We start from the raw sequence: 24,571 nt of genomic DNA, 5'->3' as shown, positions 1-24,571 counted from the left end.
TTTCTTATTCTGCTATTACAACTGATAAACACTCATTTATTCTGCTATTTCAACAGCAATACATTCTCTAATTCTGCTATTTCAACAGCAATTAATACATTCTTTAACTTTGCTGTAACAACTGCTATACGTTCTCTAATTCTGCTATTACAACTGCAACACATTTTCTAATTCTGCTATTACAACTGCTACACATTTTCTAATTCTGCACTTACAACTGCTACACATTCCCTAATTCAGCTATTACAACTGAACACACATTTTCTAATTCTGCTATTACAACTGCTTCTCATTCTCTAATTCTGCTATTAAAACTGCTACACATTCTCTAATTCGGTTATTACAACTACTACACATTCCCCAATTCTGCAATTACAGTTGCTACACATTCTGTAGTTCTGCTATTTCATCTACACTACATTATCTAATTCTGCTATTACATCTGCAACAAATGCTCTAATTCTGCTAATTCAGCTGCAAGACATGCTTTTATTCTGCTATTACAACTGCTACATGTTCTATTATTCTGCTACTTCAACAGCTACACATTCTCTAACTCTGCTTGTTCAACTGCTACACATTCTCTTATTTTGCTATTACAACTGCTACTAATTCTCTAATTCTGCTATTACAACTGCTATACCTTCTCTAATTCGGCTATAACAACTACTACACATTCTCTTATTCTTTTATTTCAACAGCAATACATTCTCTAATGCTGCTATAACAACTGCTACACATTCTCTAATTCTGCTATTACAATTGCTATAAATTCTCCAATTCTGCTATTACAACTGCTACACATTCTCTAGTTCTGCTATTGCAACTTCTACACATTCTCTTATTCTGCTATTACAATTGCTACACATTCTCTAATTCTACTATTTCAACTGCCACAAATTCTCTAATTCTACTATTTCAACTGTTATATATTCTCTTATTTTGCTATAACATTCTCTAATTCTGCTACTGCTACTTGTTCTCATTTTCTGCTAATTTAAGCTGTTTCAACTGTTACACCTTGCCACTGCTACTGCCACTACTACTAAAACTATTTCTATTCAATGCCATAAAGCGATACAGTAAAAAGGTATATAACTGGGTATACACATTCTCTAATTCTACTATTTCAACTGCTTCACATTCTCTAATTATGCTATTTTAACTGCAACACATTCTCTAATTCAGCTATTACAACTGTATACAATCTCTAATTCTGCTATTGCGACTGCTACACATTCTCTAATTCTGCTATTGCGACTGCTACGCATTCTCTTATTCTGCTATTACAACTGCTTAACATTCTCTAATTCTGTTATTTTAACTGCTACATGTTCTCTTATTATGTCAATTTAAGCTAATTCAACTGCTACACATTGCAACTGCTACTGCCACTGCTACTAGAACTATTTCTACTCAATGCCATAAAGCGATTACAGTAAAAGGGTATATAATTGGGTATAAGCCACTTTTTTATTGAAGATATTGTAATGTTTGCTTCTTCTGTTTCCCTTTATGCAATCAGTACCACATATCTGTTAATGCTACAACAATTAATTTTTACGACTTCTACACTGGTACTTCTGACGCTTAAAAATATATGGTATCATGATTGAGTTACATCTAGAAACAGACAGATAAAGTACTAAATGATTTTGCAAAATAGATTAAAAGATAAATCATGAAAAAGTTTTATATCACATGTACGTACCTCAAAAGGAAAAACAATAATTGTCTGTAATCTGTTCCATCAACGTTATCATAATAGTCAATGTAGGGACGGATCATGTCAATTAAACCTGGAATTAACTTGTCCATTTCATCGACAATGAATAAAGATCTAGGGCACTCTTTACCCGCTGTTTCAATCTCTAGTTTTAGCTTTTCCTGTAAAACAACGAAACTGTGCATTAATTCGTGTCGAGAGGGTACTTTGTCTCTTTATCATGCTCTCTTCAAATTGTGATAACATATCATTCATAGAACATTTAGTTTATTCTTGTCCTGTGATATAAATATATTAATCAAAGTTACAAAAGCCCTTCAAAATATGTAGTGGTACTTTTGAATTGTGTAAACAATTGTCACATTGAAATGATAATGTTAAGTGCAGATATTTTCTTGTTTCAACATTTCCTTTGAAACATGGAAACTCAAAATTTGCCATGACATTGTAAAGGAACTTTACTTTTATCATATCAGACAAATAGGTCGTACTTGAAATATGAACTATGCTTTTAAAAAGACTACATTTATTCTATTTATGCTTTAGAAAATAGTTGATAAAGGCTTTAATATAAACCTACTTTGTATTCTCGAAGCATATGTTCATGAGGAAAGTCCGTTGTTGCTGACAGAATGTGAACGTATTTGCTGTCCATTCCTTTAACATACAGATTTTCTGCCACCATTCTACTCAAGAAGTTTTTCCCCGTTCCCGGAAGTCCGTGTAGCAACAACACTGTTGCTTTTTGCGGGTGACCTTCAACATGTTCCCTTAGGTGTTTCACAACAGGACCAATAACAAGATGCTGACCATACAGTTTCTTATTCAGTTGCAAAGCCAGACCTAAAAAATATACATATATATGTTCAATTTGAAATCTAATAAACTACTGCTGTCGCAGTTTTATGGTTTAGTCTTTAGTTTGATTCTGTCACAGCTAAATTTTCTCTGAGCTTTGGTAACCTATGCTTTGAAAAGTGAAGGGATCAACATTTATAGATGCGGACATAAAACTAGTGCAAGAAAAATAGGGTCTGGAAAGTTGATTAAAAGTCGTTTAATTACAGGGAAGAATCTAAATCTTTCGAAATTCGAAATAAAATGAAATGTCAAATAGAGAATCTGATGAAAGGGTTCTCAGTAAGTTTTAGTTTGGCAGTTGATGTTTTAGATGTGCAATAGACTGCACATTTTTCACATTATAGCAAGGTCACTATTTAATGGATCTGGTACATGCATGACCATAAAATGACAAATATTACTGCAGTTAGGAAATTCTTATTGGCCTTGTTATCAGGCCTTATTGTGTTTTATTGATCATGGGCCTCATAGAAAATGGTAATTTAAAAATAAAAGTTTAGGTACATTGACAAAACCAATATTAGTGTTTCCATTGACAGTGAGAGCACATACATTTTTGTATTAGCCTAGTTATTTCGTATCGGATATTGTTTTCATATTCAAATTGTCCATTTATTTGAAAGCATAGTGTCTACCAATATCGGCATTTTCCATCATATCAACGTTATTGTTGCCAAATGTATTAATAATACAATGGCATCAGCCATGCATATATATGCCCTATCACCTTTTAGGTTCACGTGAACTATTATGGCTAATGAATTAAAAGCCAATACATCTAGTTGAAATGGGTATATATTGATTAAATACCCACAACATAAACATTATAGAAATGATCATTATAACACGGTTACCAGTGATATTCGGTGATATCCAGTTATAATCACAGCACTCGTTGAAATAACATGCTGTAGTAGTGTATCCATACTGTAAACCTGTTGCAATCGAGCCAAACGCAAGCGCAAGCGCAGCATTCAAACAAGAACCGATAATTCCTTCTCTTAAACAAAGTTTGCCATGCTGGTTATTAGTTAAAAGCAAAAACAACCACAGGAGAAGTAATCCAGAGGACAGCGTGCACACAAATATTGATGTAAAACTATACAATAAAAACACCATACAGAAGCTGGTTAGCGTCCACGGTGTATTACAGATACAAATTTTAACCATTTTGTTACGATATCTTAACCCTCACTTGATAAAAGCTTTAAAACATAAGGTGCCTGAATAAGAAATCGCACGGTTGACCTAGTTTCCGAAAATAAAAACATTTAATGATAACATCGAGTTCAAGTCTTTCAAGCTCCAGATCGGGTTTTCAGAACCTTCCTAAAAGAGTTAAGTGATTCCTAGCTTCACTTTATCCTGTTATAAATACACTTTCCGAAAATGTAGTTGTGTCAGTCTTTTTCGGCGTGTCGTATTAAGCACGATTTTATGACCTCGTATGACCTTATGCCGCCTGAATAATGTACCAATCGGATTGCATGGTAAGGTATTCTCGGTATTTTCAGCCATAATGAGAGATTTTGTAAGAGTGGCGCTGATTGAAGGAAAGGCTGAAAATGCTTCACTCTGAGTCATGTGTTGCACTGAGTGAAATGACAACGCGTTCGTCATCTATAATCTCTATAAGTACAGCACAATCTGGTTGTATGCGTACCACTTGAACACTTGAACAGGTGTGCGTAACCAAATATTCATCTGCTCATCCAAACATATTTCTGTTTTGTTAAGTTTTCTTATTAAGGTATTTCTGTTTTGTTAAGTTTCCTTTCTTTAAGTTTTGTTTTTACAAAAAGGTTATTTGTTTTATACAGTCATTAACTCTTACCCTGCATTACAGCAACAATTTCTAACCAGTGCAAATCATTACTAACCTGCAACAACATGTCCGATATTGTTAAATTTTAGACTCTAAATTTTAAATTAATCTTTCCGGCGAAAACAGTACTGTACATATTCTGAATGATAGACAAATTTGATAATAAGCTGAAGTAGGGTAAGGGTTCATGTTGCTTCCAACAATTCCAGAAATAAAGTATAGAACGTATTTCAATATTGTTTGCTTACTGCTACCACCTTTTAAGCACCAAAGGCTCAAAGTGAGCTTTTGTGATTGTTTGGTGTCCGTCGTGTGTCCCTCCACAATTTCTAAACACAGTCTTCTTCAGAACTACTGTCCTCATTTATACAAAACTTCACAGAGGCCCCTTTCAACATTGCCAAAAGATTTAAAATACAGTTTTCTGCCCATATATAACTTGTGCTTCGGTTACATCACGCCGACCATCTTTTTTAAAGATATTTCTTGTTATAGGAATTGAATTGATTTTTGGTGTACTTGTGCACAAAAAACGTAATCAATTCGACTTGTTAAACAATGTACAAAACGGAAAGCGATAGATTTAATAAACTTTGCTGTTAGTAAATAATTATTTGAAATTTTATATATCGTATTACCAAGTCTTTGAAACATATTTTTCTGCTATTATTTACCAGATTTTTATAGCGCTCTTTTCATCTATAAAATAAACGTTCAAAAGCGCTGTTCATTGGTAAATAATAACAGGAAAATATGTTTCAAAGACTTGGTAATACGATATATAAAATTTCAAATAATAAAAAGTGACAAATGCCTTACTGTTTCTTTTCCTTGTACATCCTATCTCCGGTTATTATAGAGGTTCTCCAATCAACGTAGACGAAACTTACACAGTTATCGTTCCTAATATGTCTACACTGGTTGGCGAGATAACGCCGCCGCATAGATAACCTCGGCGTTTCGTAACAAAATCAATTAAACACTACATCCCTTAAAATAAATTTCACCTCCGATCTGAAACTTTCAACTCCTAAAACTATTGAAAACCCTGTCAAAATCAGTGGGTATTTAAAGTATTTAAAATGGGTCGGAATTTTATTTACAAAAAAAAAAATCGTGTCAAACTGACCCCGGGATTCCGCCTCCAGTGCACATGCGCAGACTTGTTTTATGAGGGGCATCCGCGGGTTTCTAAAATATATGTGCTTTAAACTCAGCAAGTAGACATCAAACAAAGAGTGGTAAGAAACAAGGCCGGGTATGCTTTGAATTATACCTATGGAATTTAACCAGCGGTTTACCGTTGTTTTCCCATCTAACTCAGTTACATGACCGAGTATTACGGCGAGTGTAATAATGTCACTAGCTATGCTGATCTTACAAGTAAATACATCGAATTATAGGGTATCAAATATGCATGAAACCACTGTTAACAACTTATGAAATATTAACAGCAATCACTTTTAATGTTTTCCATATTTTTATGAACAAAAACGCAGATGCCGTTTTTATCTACTACCGTGATGCAAAATGTTGGCTTTTAAGTACCCCTTTTGATCATGTCCGTTTTCTAAATATAACTCTAGTGTAGTTACCGGAAAAGCGACGAGCTGAAGTTTGGTTCGATGTGACGAACTATGAAATATTTACACAGATGAGTGCAAAATTGACAAAAAATTGCGATTTAGTGCCGAGGTTATCTCGCCAACCAGACTGAGTATAATTATATATATTACAAGCGAATAAACTACAAAATCCCCAATGACTGAATGCGCTGTTCTTTTTTAATTATCTCCCTTTATTATACAAGGCTTGTCCCGAGCATTACTTGAAAAGTATTAATGGCACTTTATTGAAACTTCACAAAATGCTAGAGGTTATTGAGGGAAAGTGCAGCGTCAAACAAACATAACTCTACCTTACCTAGTTTTGAATTATCTCCCTTTGTAAAGTATTAATGACATTTCATTGAAACTTCACAAAATGATAGTGGCCATTGACGGGAAAATACGTTATTCCCCATATTAGGACAAGCACATGCATCGGGGAGCATAATTCGGTTTTACCGATTCCTTGTTTATAATGTGGCAACACAAAATATTTGCTCTATAATCACTTTCGTGTTTCTTAATACGTGGTTCGTCATTAGGTCAACTGATTTAGATACTAGATGAACAAGGAAGAAAATGTTCCTGTATTTATTGTTCCTTGCAATGACTAAGCAAAATATACATACAATTTTGTTTTCACATTACATAAAATACATGGTGGTACTTATAAAAACACAAATGCAAAATTTAACTTGTTTTGTTAATTCGACGATTTTAAACAGCAAGTGTGACATTTACAATGTACTTTTGAAAAAGACCTTTTGTATATAATAAATATTTCAAGGCGGCCATTTTGAAATTGCTTAATCTTCTTTCAGGACCCTTTTAAAGTTGAGTGCTATGCATAATGTACAATTGTGTAAAGCATGGCGTTTTTCTGGCTTGTCTACATTAGAACTAAAATCCAGGATTTATCCTAGCTTATCATGGAGTCGTCCACCTGTTCTGTGAGAATAGGTATCCTTCTGAAGAATACAGAAACAAATTGAATAGTAACTTGATGTTACAAAAATGATTAATATTTGCTGTTTAGAATGATAATAGTATTCAGTGTTTTTATATTTTCTGGTCCTTTGGGATCATGGATTCCATTCAACATATGTGTAATAGAATTCCGCTTGGGCCGGTGCTAGGGGGCAAGAGAGGTGTTGCACATTTCATTACCTCTCATGAACAGACTCAATCAAACCGAGTCTGCTATCATTTTGCTTGGTGGTTGCTTTCCTTGCTTCCAAAGGATCTTTTACAGATTTTATTGAATGCATGTACCTTGTTAATGCAAAACAAATAATTAAGATACGGATATCATAAATGAGAAAAATGTTTCTTACTTTCTTCGGATATATCAAAAATGGCTGGAAATAACCTCAATATTTCAGCTTATATAAAAGATGCATAAAACCATTTCCTTCCGACAGAAGAAAGTGTTCATGTGTATCAAATATTCGGGTAATGTCTATTGGTGCATAAAGAAATATGTTACAGCTGCTGACAGTTTAATATGCGTGAAAGTCTTGACCAGTAACTGCAACAGGCAAAACAATGCTTCCAAAGGTAGAGTAATGATTGCATGAAAGCTCTCAGCAAACACATGTGTTACTTGATATAATCGTTTTCAATCTGCAGCGTATGTTTCGAAAGATATCTACCACCTGTATATTACACAAGATAAATGTAACATTTCAATAGTAATCGCAAAACATATATTGCAGAACACAGAACTTTCGGCAGACAATGTATGCATTTTCAGAATGAATAACTATATATATGTCGGTATCTTTGTATCAGGCCAATGTCGTTGTTTCCACATGAACATGTTAATACCTGATAGTCTTTCATTGTCCAACTTCTATCTGTAAAAGGAGAGGAAGGGAGTGTGTTAAGTTAAGACAAACCATCTTGGTTTAGATTTATCAAGCCGTACGTTTCCCCTTTCATCCTGCTCCAAATATCTTCTTCAAGATAACATCTAAACAAAATTCGAAGCCGTAGCAGTGTAAAATTTGCACGTGCATATTTTAAAGACTTGCATTTTACATTATTATAAGTTAATCAAAACGTGTGTTTACAGAAAGCTCCAGTCTGCATCCACTTGAAGTCTTATGCATCTTCTTGCATTATTAAATCAATTTTCTCCATTACACGTTTGCAACCAGTAGTAGAAAACAGACGTGTATCGATTGGAAAGTACAAAAGCTCATTTGCAATAGCCCCAACTGTTTCTTGGTCTACCTGATATTCATACTCATAAAACCCTTTTGCAAATAGTCGGTCCACGATGCATTTTTCTACGTGAACTCTTTCTAGAGGTAAGAACGGAACATATGCGGTAATGAGGCTGTTTTTGACAATGCTGCTGTGCATTAATCCATCTGAAAAAAGATTTGTAAAATAATATCAATTTAAAAATAGCAACAAAACACTATATAGGTAATAACTCTTCCTCATAATTCTTACCTTTCTCTTGTATCAATTTTTATACATTGTGGCATAGATACTATTGCATAATTATAATAATTATTGTTAATAGTTGTATTGAAACACATAAAATATTTTCGCACATTCTGATATGCTATGTGACATCGATATCATTGTTCCTTCTCAAGAGAAGGAACACTTATGGTGAACATGTCACGCTTGACTGAGCATGTAATGGATACAAGGGTATCGTCAAAGGAATCCGATTTCCGGTAGGGCGCCGCCATCTTGGACTCATGCATATTCATTACAGATAGCCTCTAGCCCAATATGTGTTTACGCATGATCAATCTTTATTCCAGTCTTTAAATAGTGCAATCCAACTACGTAAAATAACAGAACAAGAAGACACAATAATAAAGTTTAAATCATGTAACTCCTCGATTGAATATATCATAGTAAAGAATCGAGATTAATGAAATGAATATGCATCATCTAAAAATAGACTCCCGCCAAAAAAATTACGTAATAAAATTGTCCCTGGTCACGTGATTCCTTTTGCTTCTAACGTTTCAAATTTGCAAGTCATTTCTTTTGCGTACTTTTTTACTTCCTGATTTGTTTTTCGAATCGTAAACGCATACATGTACGAAATTTCTTTGTGTTAAGTTTGCGGGTACTCCCTGGTATAGTCGCGTTATGAAAATATCCGGAAGTGAAATACAGACTGCAAGACAAATGCTTCCAATAGCATAATATGTACTGCACTTGCTTATATAGATCTAATTAAGTTTGCACAAAAAATGACAAAACATATTTTTCTCATTGCATTATTAAACATTTGTAACATTATGCTAAAACAATATCTCTTAAAAAGAATATTTTATATGTGCTAGAAGGAACCTTTTGATAAGCTAAATCTTGTGAATACACCATGTGCAACAAAACGTCCTTAATAAATACCATATAAACATTTACAGTTGTCATAAATAAAAATTGGATAGATGAATTAATGTAATAAAGCTACTAAGGTAAAAGATATTGTTTCTATCGAAATTAATTAACCGTTTCACTGTTGTAGTTTCAGAATAAATTAAAATAGGATAAATACGTTTGTTTATATTTGAGCTTTATAAGCTACATGTACCACCATTTCTATTATTCTATGCATTTCAAAATTGACAAAGAAAGTTATTATTTTATGTTCTTGTTTTGTATCACGATGTTGTTTTAATGCCAAAAGCGCGTTATATCCCCTGTTTATTTCATGTAAATTACTGATTGTGCCACTATTTTTTACTCAGATAGCAATAATTAAATATATGAATGTCAGTGAAACTGGTTCTTACTTGTGTCATTAAACGAAGCCACCCGAACAACTTCTTCCATTTCCTTCAGGCTTAATTTCCTTCTATCTTTCCCTTGTTCACTGTTTAACAAAACATGTTCTGCAATAGCGTCTCCACCCGTGTTGCTGATATATAAAGAGTGCTCAGTAACTGTAACATCAGTTCTTGATATTTCAACTGCTGATACAACTAATGCTAACACTACTGTAGCTGTGGACTGTTTATGCTATTGCTACTTCCTCTAATGTTGTTAATACTACCGTTACTAATGCTTCCGCTGTAACAACATCAGTAGTTATAAATACTTCTCATGTTATTACTGTTGGCAATGCTACTTGTGCTACTACAACTACTACAAACACTCTATTTCTGCTAATCCAACTACTACACATTCTCTATTGTTGCTATCACAGCTGCTACATATACCCTACTTCTGCTACTTCTACTCATCATTTATTTCTGCTACATAAACTTCTATACATTGTTTAAATCAATCACAGTTAGCTACATCATTCTGCTATATACACTCTATTTCTGCCACTACAATTTTTATACATACATTGTTTCTGCTACATGTACTACAACTTATACACATACTCTGCTTCTGCCACTACACATGCTTCATGCACTCTATTCATCCTATTGCAACTTCTACACATACTTCACTTCTGCCACTACACATACAATCTGTAAAAAAATCCTTTGGAAGCCAAGAATGCAACCAAGAAGAATTATAGCAGACTCGGTTTGATTTAGTCTGTTCATGAGAGGTAATGAAATGTGCAACACCTCTCACGCCCCCTAGCTTAAGCGGAACTCTTTTGCACATATGTTGAATGGACTCCATGATCACAAAGGACTAGAAAATATAACAACATGCTTCATTTACTCTATCCCTCCTGCTAAAACTTTTACACATACTCTACTTCTGTTGCTACAACTACTGCATATACTATATTTCTGCTTCTACAACTTCTACACATACTCTACTTCTGCAACTGCAACTGCTACAGACACTGTATTACTGCTTCTACAACCACTAACATACTATTTTGCTACTACAACTGCTAAACATACTCTTCTTCTGCTACAACAACTGTTACACATAGTCAACTACTGCTACAACAAGTTACTGCTAAACAAAACTCCACTTCGGCTACAATTGTTACACATAGTCAGCAAACTGCTACAACAACAGTTACTGCTAAACATACTCAACTTCTGCTACTTCAACTGTTTACTTTTGGTCTAATTCTACTATAACAGCTACAAAAAGCGAGTACAATCATATACGATTAGCTACTATATCACTGTTGTTAGTGTAACAAAGGTTTTGGCTGCTTCCTTTACTTCAATCGCTACTATACTTGCTTACTACTTCTTCTCTAAATTATTCAAAACTGGTTTTCTGATGCTAGATCATGGTATATCTACATACAGATAAGATTAATGAGTTTTAAGATACCTTTATATAAATTTATGAAAATCATAAAATATGTAAATTACATTAACATGTCGTTTGTCTTCGTAAGATATTGAACAAAGTTAAAAAAATCATTCTGTATATACGTACCTTAAAAAGAAAAACAAGAATTGTCTGTAATCTATTCCATCCACGTGATCATAATAGTCAATGAATGGACGGATGGTATCAATTAAACCAGGAAGTAATTTGTCCATTTCATCGACAATGAATAAAGATCTAGGACACTCTTTACCCGCTGTTTCGATCTCTAGTTTTAGTTTTTCCTGTAAAACATTAAATCGTTTCAAGAGATTACTAGGCTCTTTCAAGGTCATGATATCAGTAAATGTACCTTATTATAAGTGAATACATAAAACATTTAGTTTGAACTTTGCTGTAATATGTATACATGTATACTTACACATATATAAATGCACTGTTTTGCCTGAAAAATGGAGTCATTTTTCTTTTTGTCACATTGGATATGTACTCCTAAAAATGACTTTTAAGTTAGAAAAAATGTCTCAAACTGGAAATATGTCAATTATACTTGTCATGTTGAAATGTTATGTAAATACAGATGTTTTCTTGTTTCAACATGTCCTGAAACATGGAAACTCAAATATTTGCCACGATATTGTGAATGAGTCACTTTTTAATATCATGAACTGTTATCAAGACTCAAGAATTAAGTTTCTTAATTATGTGTTGCAGCAAGGAGTTTAAATACTGTGATTGATACCTACTTTGTATTCTTCTAGCATATTTTCATGAGGAAAGTCTTTTGTTGCCGACAGAATGTGAACATATTTGCTGTCCATTCCTTTAACATACATATTTTCGGCCACAATTCTACTCAAAAAGTTCTTCCCCGTTCCTGGAAGTCCATGTAACGATAACACTGTTGCTTTTTGTGGGTGACCTTCAACATGACCCCTCAGGTGTTTCACAACAGGACCAATTACAAGATGTTGACCATACAGTTTCTTATTCAGTTGCAAAGACAGACCTGAAATTTATCTGTTCAAAATAGAATCTAATAAAATCATTGCTTTCGTAGTTTTGTGGTTTAGTCTTACTACAGACTACATTATCAATGTTTTATTATCACTTTTTAAAACGTTTTATTCTGTCACAGCAATATTTTCCTCTGACCTCTGGTAATCTAAGCCTTGAAAAGAAAATGGATCTACATGTACATTTATAGATAAGTACTTAAAACCAGTGCAAGAAAATACAGAGCCTGAAAAGTTAATTAAAAGTTGCTTAACTACAGATCAATCTAAATCTTTACGAAGTTGAAATAACGATGGGAAATGACAAATAGAGAAAAGTATATTAAACTCTTATAAAAATTCTCTGTATGTTTTAGTTTGACAGTTGTTGCTTTGAATGTGCTGCACACTCCACATGCATAATTCCTTTTTCCATATTTACAAGATCACTATTTAATGGATCTGGTCATAATGGAAATAAAAGAGTTACGATTCTACGCAGAATTTGTTGTATTGATCTAACATTTAGTAAATTCGAGGCCTATATGACAGATAGAAGTTCTCTTACCAAGTGATAACTTTATCACTTTTATTTTATTTTATTTTAAAGCCCATCTACACGGAGAACACTGCTATTTTGGACTAGTCATTTCATATTGGCCAACTATGATTCATATTGTTCTGTAGTTCCGTCCTATCGTCATTAATATTGCCAAATACATATGTATATTAGTAACAAAATGTTATAAATCACTTCATAGTTGCCAAGATATATTTTGTCTGAGGACCACCGCCTCGGTAGTCTAGTGGTTGAGCGCCCGCTTCGAGTGCGGGATGCCGTGGGTTCGATCTCTGGCCACATTATCCCAAAGACGTAAAAAATGATACTAGTAGCCTCCTCGCTTGGCTCTCAGCATTAAAAGGATAGTGCTAGAACTGGTCAGCCCTGTGTCAGTATAATGTAACTGGGTGGGGTATCATGTCACGCGTCTACGGCGTGATATTCCAGTGAGGCAGCACTATAAAGTTGAGCATTGTGATTGCGCTCGCTGCTACAAGTGGACACTGTCATTTATATGACTAAAATGTTTGAAAGACATTAAACCCGAACACACACACACACATTTGTCTAAGGAGTGTCGTATTGACCAGGGCAAAAGTATGAGGGCCAATACATTTGCCCGAGAACAAATATGTAGGCCAATTTGAAGTCACTTTATTTAAAATAATAAATTATGATATTATTATTCAACTTTCGAATACTGGCTAGAATAGATTAGATCAAATTACTTTAGTAATAAATTAAACCAAGATTTTATGTAAAACTTAATGGCGTCATTTAAAAATCTATCGGAAGTAACTTCTCCGTATTGGCCCTCTCATTAGAACCAATTAAAATGCTTGAATCCGTATTGGCTCTGTTGTAACGTATTGACCCTGATATTCTCACATTGGCTCAGATGAGATTGGTAATAGAACAGCCTGTTTAATATTATTTGTATAATTTACCTTATATCGTGTCCAATATTTCATTGATGAGTAGTAATACATGTTATCAGTCTTGCATATATATTGTACTTTGCCTTTTGGGGTGCACATGAACTATTATGCCAATCTTAATTAAAAGCCAACACACCCCATTAAAATGGATGTATATTTATCAATTATCCCCAACATAAACATCATAAAACTAGGGTTGCTTTTGAGAAAAGCGCATGTCTCCCACAACTGACTAATCGTCTCAATAGTAAGTCAGTCTTTTTACTCACTACAAATATACCTTTGAAGAGTTAAAAGGCTGATTTTGGGTAATTCAAGGGCCATAATTCTGAAGCGCCTAGGCCGATTTGGCTAGTTATCTAACTTGGACTCCTATACTACTAGAGCGCATGCACATTCATCAAGCCAAAAGGAACCTTATACTACTCGAACGCATGCACATTCCTGGAGCCAAAAGGCACCCTATACTACTCATGAGTTGTATAGGGTTCCTTTTGGCTCCAGGAATGCTCTCTAAAATCTGAGCGTTTTTCGATAATTCAAGGGCCATAATTCTGAAGTGCCTGGGCCGATTTGGCTTATTATCGAACTTGGCCGAGGACTTATGGTCAAACACATTTTGTTTAAGTTTGGTGAAGATCGGATGAGAAATGTTCGACTTAGAGTGCGGACAATCTTTGTGACAGACAGACAGACACACAGATACACAGACAGGGGTAAATCAATATGTCTCCCACACCACTGTGTGGTGGGTGACATAATTAATCATTATAACACGGTAACCAGTGATATTCGGTGATATCCAATTATAATCACAGCACTCATTGAAATAACATGTTGAAATAGTGTATCCACATTGTAAACCTGTTGCAATCGCGCCAAAACCAAGCGCACCCGCAACAGTCAAACAAGAACCAAGAATCCCTTGCTTTAAACAATCGTTGCCATGGCTCGGGTTATCAACTATAGCAATAAACAACAATAGGAGAAGTAATCCAGATGACAGTGTGCACACAAATATTGATGTGAACTTAGACAATAAAAACACCATACAGAAGCTGGTTAGCGTCCAGAGTGTATTACAGATACAAATTTCAACCGTTTTGTTACGATTGCTACTATATTTTCTCATATTTTAAACATTAAACACCCGAATAAGAAATCCCGCGCTTAATTTACAACGTATTTTCCGAAAATAAACATTTATTGATAACAATGAGTTCAGGTCGTTCAAATATATTTTTTGAAAATTCCAAATCGGGTCTTTAGAACCTTTCTTAAAGAGTTAATTGATTTCTAGTTTCACTTAATTATGTTATAAATACACTTTCCGAAAATGTAAATAGTGTCAGCCTTTTTATAGCAATACGTGTGCATGAAAAAGCGTAATCAATTATTTAGTAAGACTTGTTTTACAATGTACAAAACGGAAATCGATAGTTTTAATAAACATTTCTTTTAGTAAATAATTATTTGAAATTTTATATATCGTATTACAAAGTCTTTGAAAAACATTTTTCATTTAAATGAGTGTACATACGTACATGCGTTTTGTCTGGGATTCATTAAGGCAGTCCTTGAATGAACTCCACGCTACTTCAGGGTCTGAATGATTTTCGGCGGGAAAGCTAGCATCAAAAGCCTTCATATCTGATTTCAGCCCTTCCCAATTAGCCTTCTTGTAGAGTTTAATAGGGCGTCTATGTTGGGTTGGGCGGCTCCTATGAAGTTTCAGTTCATGGAATATTATGTCATGATCTGAGGTGGCTAGATTCGGTAGGGATTTAACCAGATGGACATGGGATGGATGGTTTGTGAAAAAGAGATCAAGCGTGTTGGATAACCTAGTTGGGATCTTAACTATTTGCTCAAGATTGTAGTGGGAATACTTTCCAATAAATTCTTCATAAAAGGATCTGTTTTTACAAGTTTGTTTAGGTGACTCATTTGACCAATCAATGTCGGGGAGGTTAAAGTCTCCAAGTAGCAATACTATGCTGTCCTTAGGTATTTTACTACGGGATAACCAGGGTTGGGACAAGGAATCTGCGTCTAATTCTTGGGGTTTGTAGTAGGCTCCGACAAAGATATCTTTAAGACCAGTGATGGTGATTTTGGCCCAGGCTATATTGCAAGAGGTCTTGAGGTCTGGTTGTTCTTGGCTGATCAATGAATTAGATATTGCTATCATTACTCCTCCGCCTTGACCTTCACCCCTGTCATCCCTATATACCTTATAGTTTAGATTTCCAGGGAATATATTTCAGAGGAACTGATGTCTGGCTTAAGCCATGTTTCAGTAAAGCAAATAACATCTGGTTTAATTTGATCGATGACTAGGTGTAATTCTGGGATTTTGTTTTTGACACAGCGACAGTTTATGTTAAGGACTGTGAGACGTTCAGAGGTTTTTAATTTAGGTTTGGGAATAACCTTTTTCTTTTTAGGAATTGGGGTAGATAAGGCCTTGGGGGTTTCTGGGGCCTCATGGAGAAAAGAAGAACTATTTAAGCTGAAACTTACTTTACTGTGGTCATGATCAAGAGGGGAATAGTAAGAATATCACTGAGAGTATCTAAGGAGTCAGTCAGTGAACTTGAGTGGTTAAGACAGCCGCACAGTACCAGCTGAACTTCGAGTCTGAGAGTTTGTCGTAAGTATGACTGCCAATGCCTTCGCAGTCTGTGTGGAACCAAGTTTCACAGTTGTCACACAGAATGCCTTTTTGTGACCAGGACACATTTTGGGAACATATCCCGCACGGGTACTGGTTAGGAAAGGAAGCGCCTGGCGGGCCTGGGTTTGGTTCAATGTCTGGGATCTGACATGCAAGAAGACAAAGCACGGCTTTAAGGCAGGTCACAGCTGTGAGACTCAGCTGATTAATTTCACCCAGGAACTTTACAACAACACTGAACAGGGTCAACAAACAGATGTTATTGTCATGGACTTTTCCAAGGCGTTTGATAAGGTCGATCACATTAGGTTAATTTATAAGCTACAATGCCTTGGAGTCAACCCACAAATTACCAAATGGGTCAAATCCTTCCTGTCAAACCGATCCCAGAAAGTCGCTGTTGATGGTCATTTTTCCAGCGAACTTCCTGTACTGTCTGGAGTTCCCAAGGGGTCTGTTCTTGGACCATGTCTCTTCTTGGTACATATCAGTGACTTGCCAGACTCGGTCAAATGTAATGCAAGATGATACCATAATATACCTTACCATCAACCCCATTTCAGATAGTATATCTCTGCAACAAGACCTTATTAGCTTAGAAACCTGGGAGAAGACATGGTCCATGGATTTCAACCCTGACAAATGTGAAATCCTTAGAATTTTTAGAAAGAAACATCCTGTGGTCTACCCCTACAAACTTCATAACATAGAGCTAAAAACACGTGAGGCAGCTAAATACCTAGGCATAACCATCTCCAAAGATTTAAACTGGTCTAAGCACATTGATAATATTACTTTCAAGCAACTTCCATTCTTCGCTTCATACAACGAAATGCCAAAACAAAACTGACAATTAAAAGGTCAAAATTGCTGCCTACAACACCTATGTTCGCTCACAATTGGAGTACTGTTCAGGTGTCTGGCATCCATGGCAAAAAAACTCTTACTAGCAAAGCGGAAAATGTTCAAAGGTCAGCTGCTAGGTACGTCATGTACGACTACAGTTACACCAGTGGCTTTACACAAATGTTGAAAACCTTAGAATGGAATACACTCCAATACAGAAGGTCATACAACTCACTAGTAATGTTTTACAAAATAAGGGCCCAGACAGTTGCAGTCGACCAATCTCATCTTATCCCAACTAGAAACCTAAATTACTTAATCCCCATGTCTCACACTCAGTACTTTTCTAACTCCTACTTCCCAAGGACCATCCGACTCTGGAACTCCCTACCAACTTATGTCAAATCTAGCCCCAGTCTCAGTATCTTTAGAGAGAGGCTGGCGGTGGTCAATATGTAATTGCATTGCTTCTGTCCTATTTTAACTGTAGCATACTGTCTTTTTTAGCTTTTATTCTCTTAACATTTGTAACATATCATTTCTTTAACAACTGACAGCGCCGCCCAGTGATAGTTGGAAATCGACGGTTGGGTGAAAGATGTAGATGTAGATGCATACTAGAGACACTTGTACATGCATTCAGTCATTTGGGATTTTGTAGACTATTCGCTTGTAATATATATAATTATATAGGTATATTAGGAACGATAACTGTGTATATTTGGTCCGTGTTATTTTTATTTCAGATCTGATTGGAGAATCACTATAATAACCAGAGATAGAATGTACAAGAAAACGAAACAGAGAGGAAATTTGTCACCTTTTAGAAAGTTATAATGATTTTGTTTATAAATGTGGCTACACAAAATATTTGCTCGATGATCACTTTCGTATTTCTTAATAACTAGTTCGACATTAGATTAACTGATCTGGATATTTGATGGACAAGCTTTATCTGTTGTTCCTTTTATGCAGTGACTATGCAAAATATAATATACAACTTTAGGATGTAGATCTAGTATTTAATATATGTTTTACATTACATATAAAGACAATGTTATACAAGTTATGTTTAAGATACTGTTTATGAAATAATATATCTCATTTTGTGATTTGTCGCTGAATAAAATAATTGTTTAGAGTTCAGATGCGAAGGAATTATATCACGAGGGCGCAGTCCTAGTGATATCTAATAATACACATCTGAACGACAATTATTTTATTCAAGAACAAATTACTAAGTGAAATATAGTATTTCGATTCTAACACGTTGCAAAGTACATCCACGACGACATCCTTTAGATATTTGCCAGTTTTCTGCTGTTTTTTTTTCTAGCGTGCCGCTATGCCGTTTGACGCTATGACGTTATAATTGTGACGTCAGAAAAATGAATTGTTGTATAATAACACACAATTTTCAGCCTTCTTTGTTTAATAGGAAAATGAATCTGGTCGTGTTAGAATATTATTTCTTCTACAGATTTAATAGAAGATAAACATACATCTTTGTGTAATATGCCAGTATAAGATGAAAATATTTGTTAATAACGTATGTTTGTCGAAAACAATCATACATAGAGCAAACGTTGTGGTTTAGGAAACAATGAAAAAATTAAGAAGAAGTTTAATTGTTGTTTTCATGAAATTAACATAAATGTTTAATGTTATAACTGATATTATCATAGGCGGTATGATGGTTATTTACACTAAGGCATTATTTAAAGGATACATATGTTGTTTTTTTTTCATTAAAGGAGATTACAATTAGTTTGTGAAATTTTGATTTTTGTGTGCAACTTGTTACATTAAACATAAATTTTGTTTTCCTGTGTTAGTCATACTTGGTATCTTAAACACTAATTACAAAGTTGATGATTTTGTTTAAATTTGTTTTTATTGTTCTTGCAAATGTAGATAGGAATTGGTCTAAAGGGTGGAAAATACTTCTTTTTGCAATAAATGCATATGTACAAAGTCAAAGAAAACATCTGTATATGGGACACAGAGATATAGACATATTTAATATTGTAGACAATAAAAAGAAACGTAGTTATACATGATTAAGTAAAAAATATCCGCCTAACCTCAGTACCAGTGGCGTTGAACTCAAAACAAACAAACAAATATGCACGGTGTACCGCGCTTTATAAAACCTTTATCAATATACCTAAAATCTGTTCGTGAATATTTGGCAGCAGAAAATATTCTTTCTACAGGCACACTGCTGACAATGTATAATTCTTGTTTTTCTAGATGGTATTTCCCTTAATTTTATTTCCATTAATTTTAACTTACGGAAGATCGGTGGTTCTACCCAGGTGCCCGCTCGTGATGAAATAATGCACGGAGGGGCACCTGGGATCTTCCTCCACTATCAAAGCTGGAAAGTCGCCATATGACCTAAAATGTGTCGGTGAGACGTTAAACCCAACCAAAAAAAAAAAAAAAAAATAATAATAATAATTTTAATTAAATTAAATTATAAAGATGATCTTAGTATCTGAAAAGACACGCAGATATAACTATTCCAATAGTTTTGTGAAGTTTAGAATTTATCTCCCTTTCACTGTGAATAAAACCTCTGCATGTTTTCTCGAATGCATAGTGGACGAACTTAGACACGAATGACATTCACAGCAATATCGGATAAAATTAGTCATCAGGTCTCGTTAGCATTATTTGTGTAAAAGGTTTTCCGTCACTATTAATGCTTATATGGATCCTAGCTACAGCTATATTTTTCAACAAAAGTCAAGTTGGAGTAGATAGAAACGAATACACGTACAGATAAGTATGAAATACTATATTACACAGCATGGTGGGTTTTCATTTCATAATATATTGGCTTTCGCTACTATACGTACATTTACATGTATTTGACTGACACTGTTCAAGAGAGTGAATTTAAAATAATAAATCTCACGTTCTAAATTTATATTTTTTGTTATTAAATTACGTTAAATTGACTCTATGATTGACAAGAACCAGAACAACATGGGACATTCAAACCTAGGACGACATTGGGCATTCAAATTCAGAACGACATTGAATATTAGGACCCAGAACGACATTGGACATTCAAATCCAGAACGACATTGGAAATTCAAACCCAGAACGACTTTGGACATTCGAATCCGGAACGACATTAGACATTCAATCCAGAACAACCTTGGATATTCAAATCCAGAACGATAGTGGACGTTCGAAACCAAACCGATATTGGACATTAAAATCCTAAACGACATTGAACATTCGAAACCAAAACGACACTGGACATAAAATTGAGCTGGTTAACCAAAAACCTTCAATCAATACAACTCAAAACTTTCACATGCGAAATTGAAATTAGGATTGTAAAATTATCCGCTTTCCATCTAAGTAATGTTAAATAAATTTGAACCGTTAGCGCTAAAAATTGCCTGTGGCACAAATGAAAGTATACATGTACATATATGTAAGCATGTATGTATTCTGTATTCTCTATTACTGGATTTACTAAAATTTGAATCAATTGTTGCCGTCCCAAAAGTAAATGAAATCAAAACTACTGGACACTAATTTTTGCAAGGGATGGGTATGTTCGCGGAATATAAAAAGGCAGATACATTGATTCATAGCGACAGACAGATTCCAAAATCATAAAAAAACTACAGCGTCCCGGACGTCAACATGTTGGGTATTAAGAATTTACAGCTGTATCAGGTAACTTGGGAATATTTAGTATGAAATAATGATAACAGGTTGTTAGATTACATAATTAAATACACTTTATCTTCTTCTATCACTTGGCGTTGTTTTTAATACTAAAACCTTGCTTACCAACTGGTCCTCCGACGAAACCGTCGGCGGTAAAATTATACAAGTTATATATCTGTTTAGACAATGTTTGAATTTAATTTATAAAAGTTATTTCATTACAATATCTTGTGTTTGGAACATTCTACAATTATTTGAAGTTAATGAAAAACACGGACATTTTCCGTATGGAAAAGTACGGAAATACAGCTTTTATCTTTAATTACGTACAGACGGACGAACAGATGTTGTCTCTTTTGTCACAAACATTCAGATTTTGTCATTTTCTATCAAAACAAGTTTTTATTTGCAGTTATTTACCCAAAATAAATATTTCATATTAAGCACTTTTTCCTTATTTTACTGCTAATAATTTAAGCCAAAAATGACAAAGTTCAGCAAATGTTCCCGACGGCGTGCCCGTCGGGGAAGAACATTGTTTTTAATATTCGATTAGGCAATACTACTTATTAAAGAAATTTCACTTAGATACCTTACTTTTAACGCTTTTAATAATAAAATGAAATTGATGAATTGTTCGAAAAAATGCGACCAAGATTAACCGGTATTTATTCAAGTGAACACCGGTCGACGCATGACAATGCGATACGATATTATGAAAATGTCGCTTCGTATTGTCAAGTGTCACTTCGCGTGTCGTGTATCGTTTGGGATTGTCGCGCGTCGACCCTCACCCAAACCCGCGACACGCGACATACGATACGACATTTGGAAAATGTCGCTTCGCGTTGTAGAGCATCGTTTGTGATTATCGCATGTTGTTTGATAATGTCGCCGTCGCGTTTGCAGGGTCGACACACGACAACGCGAAGTGACATCGCGACATTACGAAGTGACATAGCGACAATGCGATATGACGCTCGACAACGCGAAGTGACATCGCGATAGATCGTGCTTTCGAAAGGCGACATTTCAAAATGGGTATCGCGACATTGTCGTTTGGGATTGTCGCCGTCGTTTGCGATTGTCGGGTGTCACTTCGTAATGTCGCTATGTCACTTGCGCTGTCGTGTGTCGACCCCACAAACGCGACGGCGACATTATAAACGGCCCCAACAGGATTCCGTAGTTAGACCGACAGGAAGGCTACGACAGAGATTGCGTTTTTGCCATAAGCATGTTTTTTTTAGCTCACCTGTCACGTAGTGACAGGGTGAGCTTTTGTGATCGCCCTTCGTCCGTCGTCCGTCCACAATTTCTTGTCTGCACGATAGAGGTTTCATTTATGATTTTATTTTAACCAAACTTGCACACAACTTGTATCACCATAAGATCTCGGTTGCTTTCTTGAACTGGCCAGATCCCATTATGGGTTCCAGAGTTATGGCCGCTGAAAGGGCCAAAATTAGCACTTTTGACCTTGTCTGCACAATAGCAGCTTCATTTATGATTTGATTTTTACCAAACTTGCGCACAACTTGTATCACCATAAGATCTCGGTTCCTTTCTTGAACTGGCCAGATTCCTTTATGGGTTCCAGAGTTATAGCCCCTGAAAGGGCCAAAATTAGCTATTTTGACCTTGTCTGCACAGTAGTGCTCAGCTTTATTTATGATTTTATTTTAACTAAACTGGCATACAACTTGTATCACTATAAGATCTTGGTTCCTTTCTTGAACTGGCGAGATTCCATTATGGGTTCCAGAGTTATGGCCCCTGAAAGGGCCAAAATTAGCTATTTTGACCTTGTCTGCATAGTAGCAGCTTTATTTATGATTTGAATTTTACCAAACTGGAACACAACTTGTATCACCATAAAATCTCAGTTCCTTTCTTGAACTGGCCAGATCCCATTATGGGTTCCAGAGTTATGGCCCCTGAAATGGCCAAAATTGGCTATTTTGACCTTGTCTGCACAATAGCAGCTTCATTTATGATTCGATTTTAACCAAACTTGCACACAGCTTGTATCACCACAAGATCTTGGTTCCTTTTTTGAACTGGCCAGATTTCTTCATGGGTTCCAGAATTATGGCCCCTCAAAGGTCCAAAATTGGCTATTTTGGCTTTTGCAGCCATATAGAGACTTCATTTATGGTTTTATTTGATACAAACTTCCAAAATAACTTCAACAACAATAATTCTTGGATTCCATGACAAATCAGATCCAAGCGTAGGTTCAGAGTTATTTTATATCTGATTACCTCCCCTGATTGTAATCAAAATGGATTTATATCAGTAAGTACTTATAGTACTTATTTGAAATTTCATTATTGTCATTAGTTGGACTGAGCCAATCAGGGTAGATAACTATGGACTGATTTTATGTCAAATTACCTCCCTTTATTTCAAATTAAAATGGATATATCTCCGTAACTAATGAAGATACTGATCTGAAATTTCATTTATGTCAACAGATTTATTTGGCAGATCCTTCTTTTCTTCACTTACAATAATTATTTTTTTAATTACTTCCCTTTTACGTTACTATAAATAGCTTACTTTTAGTAACTTTTTTATTATTGGCCGTAGGGAAAAACCGAGAGCACTTTTCTGTGGTACAACATGGATGGTACCTCCAATTTGTAGGTGTATTTTGACGTATCTGTACCTTGTAAGAATTTATTTTTTCTTTTTGGTTAAATTTCTTCCCTTTGTTGTTACTATCCTTTGGACTTAGATATTTTTTCTGAGGACCTTCTTGTCCTCAAGTGCAATGATAACAGGTGAGCGATATAGGGCCATCATGGCCCTCTTGTTAAAAAAAAACGAACCAGAAACATTACAACTATTGTCAAAATCAAGTGTGAATAGTTCAGCGAAAGCGTATATCCCCTGTATACACCGTTTGTTCTACAATGTGGTATTCAATGGATCTATGGATTTTTAAAATCTCTGTTTAATGTGAAAAAAAACAAAAACAAAGTCATAGAATAGAGTTTCTTATTTATGTTGGTATATGTTAAATGTAAAGGTTATTCTTTCAGGTCAACTGTTTTCATTGATATCCAGTAACCTAGGGCGCTTTTACAATATCATTTTAGATTGTAGCAAATTTATCTTCCAGTCATATGCTTTTATGAGATGTCTGCTTTAGCCTTTAAAAACAAATAGACAACTATATGCCGTGTCCATACGATTTATACAATCGAAACACTGGGTAGCGATTTGTGATTAACAAAAGCAAAACGCAAAAATACTGCACATCCAAACGTTTAGCCCTCGGATTCTGAACAAAATCATTTTCGGCATGTGAAAAATTCAAGTACAAGTATTTGATCAGTAGTAATTACAACAGACAAAAACAATGCCATATGATTGAAAATTCTCAACAAACATATGTGTTACTTGCTAATTTTGTAATGTATATTTCGAAAGACTACTACCACAAGATAGATGTAACATTTTATTAGTAATCACATAACATATGTTGCAGAACAAAGAACTTTAGGCCGACTATGCATTTTCAAAATTATTAAATAATGCTTATATATATATATATATATATATATATATATATATATATATATATATATATATATA

General features: G+C 34.8%; 2 protein-coding genes across 2 annotated transcripts; both read right to left on the bottom strand.

Annotated features, from left to right (window-relative positions):
• Positions 1 to 1,192: 1,192 nt before the first annotated feature.
• LOC123557322 (torsin-1B-like) lies at positions 1,193 to 3,992 on the bottom strand. Its single transcript, XM_053543680.1, has 3 exons — positions 3,442 to 3,992; positions 2,307 to 2,569; positions 1,193 to 1,887 (listed from the first exon to the last, which is right to left on the bottom strand). The coding sequence occupies exons 1-3, from the start codon at positions 3,755 to 3,757 to the stop codon at positions 1,693 to 1,695; spliced, it is 774 nt and encodes a 257-aa protein (XP_053399655.1). The 5' UTR covers positions 3,758 to 3,992; the 3' UTR covers positions 1,193 to 1,692.
• Positions 3,993 to 6,644: 2,652 nt separating this feature from the next.
• LOC128557077 (torsin-1A-like) lies at positions 6,645 to 15,017 on the bottom strand. Its single transcript, XM_053543679.1, has 5 exons — positions 14,533 to 15,017; positions 12,001 to 12,263; positions 11,363 to 11,538; positions 9,790 to 9,914; positions 6,645 to 8,394 (listed from the first exon to the last, which is right to left on the bottom strand). Exons 1-5 carry the CDS (start codon positions 14,879 to 14,881, stop codon positions 8,123 to 8,125), a joined length of 1,185 nt encoding a protein of 394 aa, XP_053399654.1. The 5' UTR covers positions 14,882 to 15,017; the 3' UTR covers positions 6,645 to 8,122.
• Positions 15,018 to 24,571: the final 9,554 nt, after the last annotated feature.

The sequence above is a fragment of the Mercenaria mercenaria genome, chromosome 5, assembly GCF_021730395.1.
Source record: "Mercenaria mercenaria strain notata chromosome 5, MADL_Memer_1, whole genome shotgun sequence".
NCBI lineage: Eukaryota > Metazoa > Mollusca > Bivalvia > Venerida > Veneridae > Mercenaria > Mercenaria mercenaria.
Note: the sequence above shows the minus strand (reverse complement) of the source record. Positions and strands in the feature narration are given on the sequence as shown.

Excerpts from the sequence above, each read along its gene's own strand:
- LOC128557077 (XM_053543679.1), bottom strand. The coding sequence starts at position 14,881 with ATGAGAAAATATAGTAGCAATCGTAACAAAACGGTTGAAATTTGTATC. Across the intron at positions 12,264-14,532 it reads GATATCACCGAATATCACTG|GTCTGTCTTTGCAACTGAAT; the intron begins GTTACCGTGTTA and ends GATAAATTTCAG. Across the intron at positions 8,395-9,789 it reads GGCTTCGTTTAATGACACAA|ATGGATTAATGCACAGCAGC; the intron begins GTAAGAACCAGT and ends ATCTTTTTTCAG.
- LOC123557322 (XM_053543680.1), bottom strand. The coding sequence starts at position 3,757 with ATGGTTAAAATTTGTATCTGTAATACACCGTGGACGCTAACCAGCTTC. Across the intron at positions 2,570-3,441 it reads GATATCACCGAATATCACTG|GTCTGGCTTTGCAACTGAAT; the intron begins GTAACCGTGTTA and ends TATATTTTTTAG. Across the intron at positions 1,888-2,306 it reads ATATGCTTCGAGAATACAAA|GAAAAGCTAAAACTAGAGAT; the intron begins GTAGGTTTATAT and ends GTTGTTTTACAG.